General features: G+C 43.3%; 1 protein-coding gene across 1 annotated transcript in view; it reads right to left on the bottom strand.

Moving 5' to 3' along the window:
• LOC124622874 (furin-like protease 2) overlaps positions 1–15,537 on the bottom strand; it is a 790,830-nt gene that overhangs the window by 74,921 nt on the left and 700,372 nt on the right. Inside the window, exon 17 of the mRNA XM_047148668.1 lies at positions 5,588–5,863. Coding sequence (XP_047004624.1) covers positions 5,588–5,863 — 276 coding nt within the window. The remainder of the gene's footprint in view (positions 1–5,587; positions 5,864–15,537) is intronic.

Below are 15,537 nucleotides of genomic sequence, written 5' to 3'. Positions count from 1 at the left end.
AGAAACTAATGGCATGATTTGACTAAATGAAGAGATCGATTGGTAGGTATTAAGGAATGGCCAGTTCAGTAATGGTAGTGTGGGTTGCTAAATATTGATAAAAATTATAATGGTTTTAGGCAGTGCTTAGCGATTCCCAGAATCATCGTGGCCTTATAGTAGAAGCGTTTCATAAAAATAATAATCTGATTAATCTTCTTACTTAGTAAAAGAACAACGAGTATGCAAGTAATGATAGCGAGAAAGTAAGTATTGTTACTATGGCAGCGTCGTGATTGAAGTCTAATCTTTCTACGTGTTGTTTTTATTAATAATGATCATACTGAAAATTAGTTTTGTTGAGTACAATTACATTTGATGGTTATTTGTTACATAACGTAATATTTCAAATGTGTCATTCAGATGTAAAGACAGAAATGTACAAAAATGCAGGAAGCCCGCCAATAATTTCGTATTCGAATAACTTACGGAAATGTAGCCAGATGATGTCGCTGACAAAAGCTGACATTTCTATAGCAGCACATCCCGCCATTTTCAGGGCAAAACGGAAGCAAGTGAGCGACGTGCCAGCGAATTTAAGCATCTGAACCCTACCTACGAAGGGAGACACTATGGTCAGACAACAGTTCCTTGAATTTCTGTTTTAACTGTTCTATTGTTGGACGTGAGGAATGACTACAAAGATTCATTTCTTTCAAAATGCTAGCTAGTAAAAGCATGATTTCTAATAAAACGAAACGACATTTGGAATCAATTCACGACACTTTCGTAAACAAGCAATTGGAACACTTTGCCAAACGTTTCTTTGAAAGACAGAACAAATCAAAACATCCACTGGACAAGCTTCATTTCCGATAAAGGTTCTTCTTTCATCTTAAAAAGTTTCTTACAGTGCTGCAAAGAGCAAGAAGCTACGCCACAGCGGAAGATAAACGTTCGTCCTTCAGAGAGTAATTTCTGATGTAGAAGGAAAAAAGCTGGATTGTAAAATCTTATGTTACTTTTCGCCTGATCGGTACACGGTTTTAGAAGATACTGAGTTTCGGCTGAGTGCAGAAATGAAGTTTCTGTTTTCGGATAATTGAACTGAACTCAGTGATCAATTTACGAAGTGCTTTATTAAACAAGAAGGTGGACACATATAGATTAAAGAGCCTTTCAATACAGAATTTTTCTTCTCACTTACAGGTAGGGAGGAAGAGAAATTTAGTAAAATTTCTTCAGACTCCACATTGAAATCGCAGTTCGTTTCCTCATCGCTGCTTATGTTTACGCGAGTGGTGTAGCGGAAGTATCCACAAGCAGCTAACAAGGTCCTACGATTTTGACAGTTTTTTTCAGCATTGTCAGTCATGAAGAGGAAATAAAGATCGTGAATTAATGTGGATGAAGAAATGCAAGTCGCAGTTCATATTCTCGTACCGAGATATAAAGATCTAACGATGAAGTAGCATTGTCATTCTTCTAGTTGATTTCGTTCCAGGAATAAGGTGTAATTACATTAAAAGATGACTAAACTGTGATATTTAAATAGCTAAATAAACCAATAACTATTGGTACTATTTTTTTCGAAATTTAACATTTTTAAACATTTTGAATCAAATGTACATAAAGAGCCATGGGTGCCCACGTTCAGGTCAAGGGAGTCTTACACTCAAATCTCAAAACCACTGATATAAGGGGCGTAGACACCAGCACAGTAAGCTGCAGGAAACTGATGTACTTTGGAATAGCTATTTAGTGATCAAGCGGCTTCCACAAAATTGAATAGCATGGAGAGCTGCATGAAATCATTCTTCAGACTGAAGACCACAAAAACAATAATTGAGTCGTTTGCTGTCGATATTCAGACATACGGAGGTCGCGTTTCTTGGCAACACCTTCCTCGGATTCCCGCTATGTGGCAGTGGGGTCGTGGAACATGGCTTTAAAGTGCTGTGTGCGGATCGGCTCATGATCTTGTTATCTCCACCGAATGCAACAGCTTGTAGGTTTTGTTGGACAGCTGGGGAGCTGTTCGCACGTCGAGCTGATGACGTACCGTTGGCACAGTGTTACCTGGGATCAATGTTCCGTGGCAACATTTATAGTAGATTCTCGCAGGGTCACTACAGGTAAAGTGGATTTCGAGTTATGTTTGGAGTTTAAATTGAGCACTGACAAGAAAGTGTTATGTCTGCTGGTCCAGTAGATTCTCCGTCCAGATCGCGAGTTGTGTATGCGCTGTCGAATGTGCTATCTGTTTTACCTAAAGGTCAGCAGGCGCTTCGAACATGGCTAGACAGTATGACACACGGAAGTTTGGCTCAGTCCTGCAAGCGTGCTCGAATGGCCGAAGTGGTTAAGGTAAAAGTGGCCACAACTTTTGCAAGATGTGCGGGCCACTGGCAGGCCAAGTCCAGGACTGTCTCTGCTTTTGTCGGCCCTTCTCGGGAGAACCCGGAAGAGCGCCCGCCCGGTTGGCCGTGCGGTCTAACGCACGGCTTTCCGGGCGGGAAGGAGCGCCGGTTCCCGGCACGAATCCGGCAGGCGGATTTGTGTCGAGGTCCGGTGAGCCGGCCAGTCTGTGGATGCTTTTGAGGTGGTTTTCCATCAGCCTCGGCAAATGAGGGCTGGTTCCCCTTATTCCGACTCAGCTACACTATGTCGGCGATTGCTGCGCAAACAAGTTCTCCAAGTACGCGTACACCACCATTACTCTACCACACAAACATAGGGGTTACACTCGTCTGGTGTGAGACGTTCCCTGGGGGGTCCAATAGGGGCCGAACCGCACAATAACCCTGGCTACGGTGTGGGATGACGGAGGGGTGACGTGGACTGCGGTAGTCGTGAGGTTGTAGACCACTGGGGCTGCGGCGGGGACGGAGTCTCTCCGTCGTTTCTAGGTCCCAGGTTAACATATCATAGCCCGGAAGAGCACAACGTTTCGTTCAGTATTATTCTGCGACGAATTTCGATCAGCAGAACGCTCTTCAGTTTGTCAGAATAGTGGTGTCGTCAGCACAAATTATTGTTCGTTATTTTTTTCGTCCTATGGAGGAAGTTCACTGGTACACTGGCTGTTTGCACGAAAACGGTCAGTCTAATGATGCATAGTGACACGCCTTTAAAACTGAATGGGAATGACACGAGAGAGGGAAGTGAATTCTCAGGTTGCATAAGCAACAGGTACTGTAGATTTCCTATAAAGCGACATCAGAATAGCATTCAGAAAAGAATTTAAAGATTTAGTTGGTAATGGAAGAGCAAAAACTTTGAGCGGTCGACAGATTATATTCAATGTTCTGCACATCAAGAATCACTCTGTGCTAAATTTATAGTCATAGAGCAAATGAAGAAAGTGATAGTACGAATAGTAAAGTATCTGAAGTCGCACATATTATTCTGATGTCAGCTGCAACCGTTAAATGTGTTGTAGCTCCGGAATCATTTCGAACAAAACAGTTGAAGTTTTTTGTTGCCGTCAAAGCAAGTACCTTTCCTGCTGACACACCTTGTATGTTGATGAATGAGAGACAGTGTACTGTAATCCAGTTTCTAACCACTGGAAGAGTTCGACCACACAAGGAGCACATTCTCATTTAGCATGACAATGCCAGACCACACACGAGCGCTGCAGCATCTACAACAATCCAACGTCTTGGGTTCATTGTCAATGATCATCCTCCATGCAGACCCCACTTACCCTCATCCAAATTTATCTTCCCCCAAAACTTAAAGAACTCGTTTGGGGTCTTCAACTTGATATTGATGGAGCTGTGCATGCAGAGGTTAGGTTGTTGCTCCGTCGACAATATCGAACATTCTACTGTCACGGACCGATCGAGGTGGCGCAGTGGTTAGACACTGTACTCGTATTCGGGAGGACGACGGTTCAATCGCGCGTCCGGCCATCCTGATTCAGATTTTCCGATATTTCCCTAAATCGCTCCAGGCAAATGCCGGGATGGTTCCTCTCAAAGGGCACGGCCGACTTCCTTCCCCGTCCTTCCCTAATCCGATGAGACCGATGACCACGCCGTCTGGTCTCCTTCCCCAAACAACCCAAGCCCCCTCTACTGTCACGGTATCCACAAACTGGTCTCTCGTTGGGAGAAATGTGTTCGTTGCCATGATGACAATATTGACAAACAAATATGTTGACATGAAAAATGCAGAGATGGAGAATCAAACGCGTAATGGTAATAAAGTTTATTTTATTGAAACAGTTTCACGACTTTTCACATAAAACATTCTGAGACGTCATTTTTCAGCATGCTCTCGTCATTTCGTGTATTCACTTTTGATTTTGCGATTTAAAACTCGCTATCGTTTAGCTTATGAAGGAAAACCGAGGGCGGGAACGAAAATTGCGATTGCTGACCTCGCGAGTTAAGTGGACTCGACTGTACATTGCACACACAAAGGTAAAGCAGGGTGGGGAACAATGTCTTTTTGATTTGGTGAGGATGCATTTAAAAATAAAATAGCGTTATAGAAGGGTCACATTGTACACAGTTCGGCTTCCCAAGCTTACTGGCGGTAAGGAAAACGGGAGGTTTGAAGAATTCATTGTGACCTCGAAATAATTACAAAATCAGTTTCCTAAACGTTCTGAGTACACTGCAAACTTTACATCTGTTTTCTGGAGCGTATGCCCTCTCGTTGAAAGGATGCCTGTGCATATACAGAAATAAGTGACTGACCTGCAAGTTAATTCTCTTTTCTAAGCGATATCCTTTTAAAGTTAAAGGTGCACAGGACGTCTAGAATGCTTTTCCTCAGGTAGAGTCTCCATGTTAATGTAATAAGGTTGCAAAAGCGCTATAATATTTCGACGAACAAATTTGTGTGTAAGATCGTTCTCTCGAATACAATACTGAAGAAGTCACGTTTACGTGGAAACCTGAGTGCTGAAATCTGTGAAATTGTATGCTTCTGTCTGTACGACGAGAGTTTCTACTGGCTAAAAATTGTATGTCATCACCGCGCCAGAAATAAATAATAAAAAATATTTGTTTTGTTTTTTATCTTTGTTGTTGAGAAATGCGAAATATAAAACCAATTGGTACGCAGTGCGATTGCATTGCCATTTAAATGCAGTTCACAGTTTCCCCCTCCTCACTCTGAGACCGCGTGGCGTGGCAGTGAGGGGAGTGTGCCAGCCAGGCTAAGCCAAGTCCGGGCCTAGAGTCACATTCTTGACCACCTATGTGTTAAGCCGAGCATTCGAGACAAGTGTGAAATGCGGATTCGAGTCCCGGACTGACACAAATTTGTATGTGTCGGCAACAAGTAATATGTTCATACCTAACGTATATAATGTCAGAAACATCCCACAATACCGAACAAATTATTTCATGAAATAAAAATATGGAAAAAATTTACGTGTTTATTTCACGGTACATTCCACTAATGAATTGATTGAAATATCCTGTGATAATTTTGAGATGGTTAATCGTCTAGCAGTGGAGTTTGAACTGGAGATCAGAATGCTCTTCACGTTTCTAGGCACTTTCGTTTCTACCTTTCATTTAAACGTAAAGGTACTGGATGTGAAAGAGCACACGCTGCGCTCTGCTGTGGAATGTGGCGGTGCGGTTACTCACCGGAGTCGCAGTGCGTGTTGCCGCGCGGGAGACAGGCGGCGGCGTGCAGCGTCCAGCCGGTCGCGCAGGCCAGGCAGGCGGTGGCGCTGCAGTGTAGGCAACCTGGCGGACAGGCCGCGCACTCGCGGCGGCGGGCGTCGGGCCGCTGACCTGCCGGACACGCCTCGCGGCACTTGCCGCCGGAGAACAGCAGCCCGCGCCGGCACGTCACGCACTGCGCCGCGCCCGCGCCGCCGCGGCACGACTCGCACGTCGCGTGGCAAGGCGAGCACCTGCCGACACACGACCACGTTCACCACCACTACTACGTTGGCTACACGGAAAGTTAATCCAGACGTAATACAAAAATGGACACACACCGGGTCTCAAACTTTTAGGTCACATTGAAGCAGATGATATTTGGTCTACAACCGATTAAATTGAGGTATAGGACCAATGGCCTGAAAATAATATTTATTGTGTTACTGAAATACACAGCACACACCACGTAACAACAGCACAGCTCATGGTAATAGATTATTACTTGTTTTCGGGCACTACATGCTACAGCATCGTAAATTAAACGCACGTATGGCAATTCTTGTGCCTAGTAACGTTCCATGTTCGATTATGTGTTCATAGCAACACACCTCACCACTGACGTACACTATGTGATCAAAAGTATCAAGACACCTCGCTGAAAATGACTTACCAGTACGTGGCGCCCTCCATCGGCAATGCTGGAATTCAGTATTGTGTTGGCCCACCCTTAGCCTTTATGACAGCATGCACTCTCGAAGGCATACATTCAATCAGATGCTGGACGGTTTCTCGGGGAATGACAGCCCGTTCTTCACGGAGTGCTGCACTGAGGAGCGGTATCGATGTCGTTTGGAGGGGCCTAGCTCCAAGTCGGCATTCCAAAACATCCAAGAGTTGTTCTATAGGATCCAGGTCAGGACCCTGAGCAGGCCAGTCCCTTACAGGGATGTCACTGTAGTGTAACCAATTTGCCACAGGCCGTGCATTATGAATAGGTGCTCGATCGTGCTGAAAGATGCAGTCACCATCCCCGTATTGCTCTTCAACACTGGTAAGAAAGAAGGTGCTTAAAACATCAGTGTAGACCTGTGCTGTGATAGTGCCACGGAAAACAACAAGGGGTGGAAGCCCCCTCCATCCAAATCACGACATCAACATAACACCACCACCTCCGAATTATCCTGTTGACACTACAGATGTTGGCAGATGATGTTCACTGGGCATTCGCCATACCCACACCCTGCCATTAGATCACCACATTGTGTACTGTGATTCGTTCACACAACGTTTTCCCACTTTCAGTCCACCAGTGTTTATGCTCCTTACACCAAGTGAGTGTCGTTTAGCATTTACCTGCGTGATGTGTGGCTTTATGAGCGGCCGCTCGACCATGAAATCCAAGTTTTCTCACCTCCCACGTAACTGTCACAGTACTTGGAATGCGTCCTGATGCAGTTTGGAATTTCAGTGTGATGGTCTGGATAGATGTCTGCCTATTACACATTACGACTCTCTCCAATTGTCGGCGATCTCTGTCAGTCCACAGAAGAGGTCGGCCTGTATGCTTTTGCGCTGTACATGTCCATTCACGTTTCCACATTACCGTCACACCGGAAACAGTGGCCCTAGAGATGATTACTAGTACAAAATCTCGCGTACAGACGTATGACACAAGTGACACCCAGTCAATTGACCACGTTCGAAGTCCATGAGTTCCGCAGAGCCCCCCCCCCCCCCAATTCTGCATTCTCATGATGTCTAATGTCTACTGAGGTCGCTGATATGGAGTATCTGGCAGTAGGTGGCAGCACAATGCACCTAATATGAAAATTGTATGTTTTTGAGGTAGTCAAAAATGGCTCTGAGCGCTACGGGACTTAACAGCTGAGGTCATTAGTCCCCTCGAACTCAGAACTACTTAAACCTAACTGACCCAAAAGACATCACACATATCCATGCCCGAGACAGGATTCGAACCTGCGACTGTAGCGGTCTCGCGGTTCTACTCTGAAGCTCCTGCAACCACTCGGTCGGCTCTAAGTCACACATCTCCTCCTAAATCAGTTGAATTCTACTAAACCTGGTTCACATATCAGTTACTGTCCGGAAATCATCGCTGTTGGGGTAAACACGACACACCGAATAAGGAAGTGAAAATGGGAGTGAAATAGAAGTGTAGGGCCCGACGCCTGAATACCCACGGTTTATCCATCGAGTATTTGAACAGAATTGCACTTTCAAAAAACTTTTGCACGTAATTTCAAATCATACGAAACTCTTTCTCGTGCACAACCCCCACAATATGATGAAAGGAAGAAGGTTTATCGGTTACAACAATTTCGTTGTTCACGGGTTAAAACAGCCGCATTGGACACGACGATTTAATTAGTTACTTCTTTACACCTACTTGTATTCGCAATGCATTTTGCAGGCAGTATTTACATAAATCTTTGAAAGTACCTGCAACATAAAATATGACGGCAATAATGCTGTGGGTGATAACTGTACGTGTTGCATGACGTTGAAATCTATTGCTTCATTGCTACTAAACCTAATCTAAATGCATCTTAGGAAGTGACTATATATGCCACTAAATGTACCTAAAAATTGTGTTTCTTGTACGACGCACAATTCAGTACATAATACGTCATAAATATTGAGCCTTGTGAAAATCAAACTACACAGCGAAATTCCTTGGAGATACAGGTGAAATATGTTTACAAATTGGTGTGAAATATGTTAAGGTACATGAAATAGTAGAGGAAGACAAAGATTGGAATACATCCAGCACATATTTAAGGACTTAGGTTGGGCCGCACCGAACCAGTCAGATGACTGGTGACTAAAAAAAGAAAAAAAGTGATATATATATATATATATATATATATATATATATATATGTGTGTGTGTGTGTGTGTGGGCGTATTGCGTATTGAACTGGGGAACTAGAAACGACACAGATGCTTCGTTCCTACAGTAGCCCTCAGTGGTTCACAACCCCACAACGGACTCCAGCAGTCCACTCACCCCACCGCTGCCTCACACCGAACCCAGGGTTATTGTGCGGCTCGGCTACCCGTTGAGCCTATCCCCTGCCAACGAGAACGTCTCATACCAGACTAGTGTAACCCTAAATGTTAACGAGGTTGGGTAATTATGGTGTACGCGTTCGTGGGAACAGTGTTTGCGCAGCAATCACCAAAATAGTGTAACAGAAGCGGAATAAGGGGAATCAGCCCACATTCACCAAGGCAGATGGAAAATCGCCTTAATAACCATCCACAACCTGGCTGGCACACCGGACCTCGACACTCATCCGCCGGGCGGATTCCTACCGGGGACCGTCACGCCTTCCCGCTGGGGAAGCAGAGCGTTAGACCGAGGGGCTGAAATACATGTGACACTACTGTACTCTAGCAAAATTGTAGGTAAAAAGCACCTCCTAAAGCCCAGGATCGACTTGATCCATTTATTACTTAGTATCTGGAGAGAAATATCGTGGGGATAAGCCTGACAGCCTGATACCGGGGTGGGGGTGAAAACTGGGTGACAGAAAGAGAAATTGGGCAGGAGGAGATGTCTGGAGAGGGAGAAGGAGTAGATGAATGCAGTTAAGAGGAAGAAGTGTACAGGGAGAGGAGGAGGAGAAGACGGACAAAGAAATGGAACAGTATAAGATTGACAGTGAGAGGGAAGTGGACAGACAAAGGTAGGAGGAGGAGCCGAGGTAATCAAGAAATCGACAAAAGAGGGGGAAGGCGAGATACTCAGAGGGCGGGAGGAGGAAAATGATTTCGAGGGGGTTCGGAGATGAACGTAGAGCGGAGGAAAGAAGATGGAAAAAGAAACGTATTTATGTCACACTCCAAAGGGCCATTAGTGGCGATGTGTCGAAGCTGGTGAGGACCTTTCGCTTCTAAACTACTAGTAAATGGGCCTTATTCAGCAGTGTCCTTACGCCTATCCAGAGAGCTCTCGACGCCACCATGCCCTGCTATTAACAAGAGTATATAAGCCATACTTTTATATTACTTTATTCTCAACATTGATTTCAAGTTCTTTGACTTCTGATAAAGTGTGTTACTCTTTTTCACAGGGTAAAATTGTCTGATGGCGATGCAACAAGAAATCGAAACTAATCACCGAAGAAAATAAATAACTTATGCATGATGAAGACTACTTCTACAGATAGTATTTTATCAGACAATGCCGATCGTTACTGGTGCATCTGTGTCCACTCCAATATTCTGGATACCTGCTCTCAGCCGCATTCCACCACGTTACCTGAGTAGGAAAAGTATTCGCCTGATGGAATGTACGAAAATTTGCAACAACCAGGAGTTGCCAGTCATCGTAGACATTCCTACTAAATGAATCAAGAGATTCCGCTCGAGACGTCTACCACTGAGAACATCTAGGGATTTAGTGGACAATAACTTCAGGTTCCAGGAATATTAAACGCAAGAGTGGCACAACAACACTCCACCCAAGCGCCACAGCTTTCTCCAAGCTAACATCTAAAAATGGGCACCTGATACGTCCTTGTGGAAATAGACAACCCTCAACAAGATCCAGACTGACGATGGGAGATGCGGTGACGAACTGTACAGATGGGAATAGGGCTATGACTGTCGACTGCACTTGCGACTTTTCAAGACCGTCTGTCAGACATATTGTTGAACACTGCCCTCAAAATTCCTACCCTTGAAACACGCCGGTCTTCATGGGTAGTACAGCGGTTGTAATTAAGTATATGGATAATGATGTAATGTAATTATGTAAGTTAGTAAATTGTGTAAATATTTTATTTTGTATTTTTAAAGTAATGTGTAATGCCATACAACTGATAAGAATAATGAACTATTTCGTAATTTATGGATTAGTACATTTCGCCCATTGGTCATTACGAAGCTATGCAGCAGTAGGAAGCTGTAAAGCCTCTTAGCAGTGTGAGTCCTCTCATTAGTAGGGCACTGCGCCTCTCCTGGCTTAAATGCATTCACTGATCAAGTAAGGCGTACCATAAAGCAGCTATTTCTTCTGCTGTGGCAAGGTTGTCAACAACTGCTGTAACTGCTCCTGAATTATGGCACTAGTAAGGGTTTGACTTTCGAGCTGGCCACACACATGTACTTCATCGAGACACATAAGGAGATCTTTATAACCTTGGGACTACCTTATCATCACGCAGACGGTTCATAGAGATACCTGCATTGTATGGACGTCCATTATCCTGTATGCCTGAATGGTAAACCATGAGGATGCAGGATGTCTGTGACATTCCGTCGTGCCGTCAGAGTTTCAGTAATCACTAACAGCTGTCACTTGTGGACATATCCAATAGCTTCCAACAAAATGACATCAGGAGTAACAGCATTGCCTCCATTTGCTACCGAACCTGTCGACATTGAGTATGCGAGTTAAAGCGTAATTGTGGTTAATATCTGAAACAGTGGGCTGCCGTTCTTCGGCAATCCAGGGTTTCAAATCACGAGACTAATCCAAACGCAGCCGTTTGTGTTGCTCATGTTATTGGCAACCTACGAATGGGACGCTAGTTCCCTAGTCCGGCACTTTAATAGTTTCCAACCAATAGTGAGAGACGACGTTTAATGATGCAAGGAATGAAGAACTGGTTCACCGATGGCATGCGCTGATATGAAACGTTTATTATATGGCTGGTACAAAATAAGGTCATTCTTACTTGTGGTGGCCATATGTAGTGGACTAGAACATTGACACTGAGTATGCCAGCCGTCACATGCCCAGTCAGTCAAACATAGGTCTACAGTCACCTCGCCCTGCAAGTCTGAATATTGCTCGATCCGAGCAGCTGACCAAATCGAAACCCATCAATGAGGCACATCCCAAAGACGACACCCTCATGTACTTTACAGTGATGACTCGATATTATATACTTATGCTCGTAAATTAAGGATAATGCTGATACATAGTGAAACAACGCTCTGGTGGGCGGTTTGCGGTTTTAAATCACCTCGGGCTATGACTATGCGGTGCATTTGACCTGCGGTTGTCGCACGGAGGCGCTGGCAGTAGTCCACGTACGCAAGGGTGTGTTGGTGCATGCCGCCAACAATACCATACGCTCACTTTCATTTACCTCATGCGGAAGTGGCAAACAACCTAAGTTACACATTTACTAAACTATATTAAGAAATAATTACATACATTACGTTATGTTTCTTTTGATGAAAAGCTTAAAATGTTAAAATGACTGTGAAATTATGTACTGTGTAATGGAAGCAGTCATGGCTCGAGAAATATGTATTAATAAGTAATGGTATTACCGCACATTGATTTAAGCGGTGGCATCCCGTCATTTTGAGGGGAAATGTCTCTCGAACAAAGACTGTCTAAGTAGTCAGTAGTAGTTTGAGCACAGTGCAAGTGTAAGCTGTTTGTGTGGTGAAGATCCAGCACTGGTAAAATTAGCCTCGTACGACTGCTGAATGATGTTACTGTTTTATAAAAAGTGCAGCCAAATTGTGCGTTACGGAAGAAGAGGTTTGCTCTGATCTTTTGCGGAGTACGAAGTCAGTTGTATTGTGGATCGTGGGGCTCTGCAGGCTGCAAGAGACATACTGCTGGCTACTCATACAAATGAGATCCAGTAGCATTCATAGCCACAAACAGTAAGCTTCCACTTCACGTTTCTGCAAAGTTTGTTAAAGAGGCTTGGACATAGCTCGTTATAACGTGAAATGCCACGCTTTATTTCGTCTGTGCTGCGTCATATTACAGTCGTATTTTGTCGGTGCTACAGCCTAAAGTAGAATTAGAGCAGGGAAGCCATATTAGCAAAACGTGTAAAAGCCATGATACAACTGGAACTGCAATTTGAGTAATAATATACTGGTTATTTATGTAGCAAATGGTTATCTCGTGTGTTTACTTATGTATTTAAAAATCAATATCCTTATAGCTTCACTGTTTTAAACCTGATGTTTTTGTAATGATAAAACCTGGTAGTTTTTTGAATACAAAATCGCTCGGGCACGTATACTGAGATTTCATATATCAATTATAAACCTCGCAATTTTAAAAATGGATACTACGTGTCGCTGTTATTGTAGAGAAGAACATATCATAACGTAAAGTCAAACTTCTAATTCAGTTCCTTCAGAAAACTCGGTGGCTTGTATACTTTGCAAATCGAAATCAACGATGTGTGACGAAATCTGAGCTTGTGTTAGCTACTGTCGGGTGTAGATAGTTTTTCATACCTTGTCTGAAATATATCTTGTAATATTAACGTTAAATATTCCACCACCGGGGAGATAAGTACTTTCAGTGCTTTATCAGGTTTCTCATTAAAAGTTTATTATGTTAATTTTGATGAAAAGCGCCATGTTATTCAAAGTAATTACGTACGTGTGGATATAGGTATCCAACATTAGTATTAGGCATTCTTGCAAATTTGAGTGCCTCATGTTGAACCAATATCCAATAAGATCTTCACCTCAGACATAGTTAGTTTAAATATTATTATGTTTCCTCTACAACCATTTACTGTTAGCAACTGTTTACAATCATTTAAAATAATTCGTGTGGTAGATTACAGACTATCACAGACGAAAGTGATTGATCAGCCATCATATAGCTGAGCATCTATTGCACGCGACTGTCTCCCATTGTTTAACACATGTTTAATAAAGTTATTGTTAAACCCTAATTGCGAGAAAATAAATTGAACCGAACGGAGACATCGCACATTGTAAGATGTTGTCTCAAACCTGCAGATAATGAGCTAGCCTTTCCCTCATCCCTGTAAATGGGCACTGGTCTGGGTGTAAGAGTTCGACTCAATGTCGAGTGATTTGCACATACGGACAATGCAGAGACTTGGAAGTGTCCTGGCGGAAATCAGCACACTACTGAAGCAGTATAAGCGGGAGCAGAAAAAGGTCAACGAAAATGCCTACACTCTGGTCCTATTTCTAATAAGCTGGAAGAATCAAATGTAAATAATTTCATGGAGTGGCGAATCTGGAGGAATCGGTGACAGCCTGCATGGGGTTGAAGCAGCAACTGATGTCCTCTGGAACCGAGTTTCTGTTTTGAAGTAATGGTCAAATGGTTCACATGGCTCTGAGCACTATAGGACTTAACTTCTAAGGTCGCACGGTTCCAGACGGTAGCGCCTAGAACCGCTATGCTACCCCGGCTGGCAAGTGATGGTCATTTCGCGGATATTTATCATCCCTCATCAACTAAATTGCTTTTCCAATAGACAAAGCGTGGAATATATTCGAAAGCGTTTTTCCATACATGGAAAATTACTTTTCCAATAGAGAGAGGTTGCTAATGATTCGAATGTGTTTCTCCATACATGGATGTCGAATCCTGTTTAGCGCTATCCTTGTTTTTCTTAATTAGTGTTGTGGATTTGTTCGGTAAAACGATTCCTTACAGCACAACGTGAAGCCTTTAGGTAACAGCAAATGATGTTGAATGAAAGTGACGATTCTGGCAGTGTCGTCGTGTTTCATAGCTACTGTGGGACCAAGAGAGCCAACTGCTAACAGTTCGATACACTGCAGCTCAACGCTAATGCACTCTGGTACAAAAACTACACCATTTACACAAGCAATTCCTGCCCATATGTACCCAAAAACCAATTAATATTACAATTTTAAGCGGACATGATACACATCACGTCAAAAAATTGCACTCAGATCAGTACGAAACAAATTACAGTTTTTGTTCTTGATTACCTTTAGCCAAATCTGTCACATTTTTTAAATGTCTGTTGTAACTAGTTGAGTGCGATGTGTTCGAGGGTGGTGAACAGTGTGCGGGAATCTTTCCTCTAAGTATTTAGAAACTAATAGGAGCTTTAGTTGATGCTCTAGTTCAATTTTCAGTTGTGCTACATTCAGCTAATGTCCTCCCCAACACCACTTTTTACAGGACTTCGCATAAGATTCTTCAGTCTCTGAACTGAACCGTCGAAATTAGTGTTATTATTGAATCAATGTGGGATCAATGTTCTGTATAAATCCATAAGTATGGTTTCGAAAGGAGAGCCAGTATTAGAACGTAAAATGACACGATATCGTGGAACTGGTATTCATAAGATGAATACCGAAGGTTTTCCAGACCACCAAGACTGGACTGGACTGCTTGCGGCGCCACACTTGCGCCCCAAGTTTGCTACGGGTGGGTTGGCTTTCGCTGCCCGCTGGCAAAGCAAGGCCTTCTGCGGCGCTGCCAGTGGTTGCTCGGTCAGCCGTATTCCCCACCGCCACTCGGCACTTGGCCGAACTTCCCCCATGTTGCCAACAGTTATCGCGTCGTCCAGCGGCCGCTCAGAGATTGCACGATGTTAGTTCCAGGACAGTTCCCAGATTTATGGGGCCCTAAATCTGTGCAAACACTTTAGGTAGGGGTTTCCACGAATTCCAGAACAGCTTGACTGACGTGTGCTGTGTTATCAACGCGAGAAACTGATGGCTGAGAACCAGTAGTGAATGACCAACAAGAAGCAACATACAAACGTCTAAAACAGAAATTCCTACAACTACGTTTTGTCAGAAACAATATTACGTTCACATAATTCAGTAGGAACCATATTTTACTAAAATAGGCACAGTATTTGAAATTCAGTCTTGCGATCAGAGTAGCACTTTATATCTACCGTCCTAGCGTGCTACCCCTATCGCATCATTCATTTTCCGCACACTCTTCATAATTTCTGCAGAAACACTGTTATACATTAACTTAATAAAAAGGTATTTTCGAAATAATTCTTTTACATTCTCAGCATTTATATCAATACACCGTTCCATTCAGAGAGCCTGAAAAAATAGTAACATGCCGTCAGTCTTGCTTAGAGTAAGATTATTTTTATTTTTAATTTCTGTAGTAAATTTTTGACAAAAACTGTAGAAATCAGCTTCTTTGG

Source organism: Schistocerca americana, chromosome 7 (assembly GCF_021461395.2).
Source record: "Schistocerca americana isolate TAMUIC-IGC-003095 chromosome 7, iqSchAmer2.1, whole genome shotgun sequence".
Classification (NCBI taxonomy): domain Eukaryota; kingdom Metazoa; phylum Arthropoda; class Insecta; order Orthoptera; family Acrididae; genus Schistocerca; species Schistocerca americana.
This window is presented reverse-complemented; position numbering and strand designations above follow the sequence as displayed.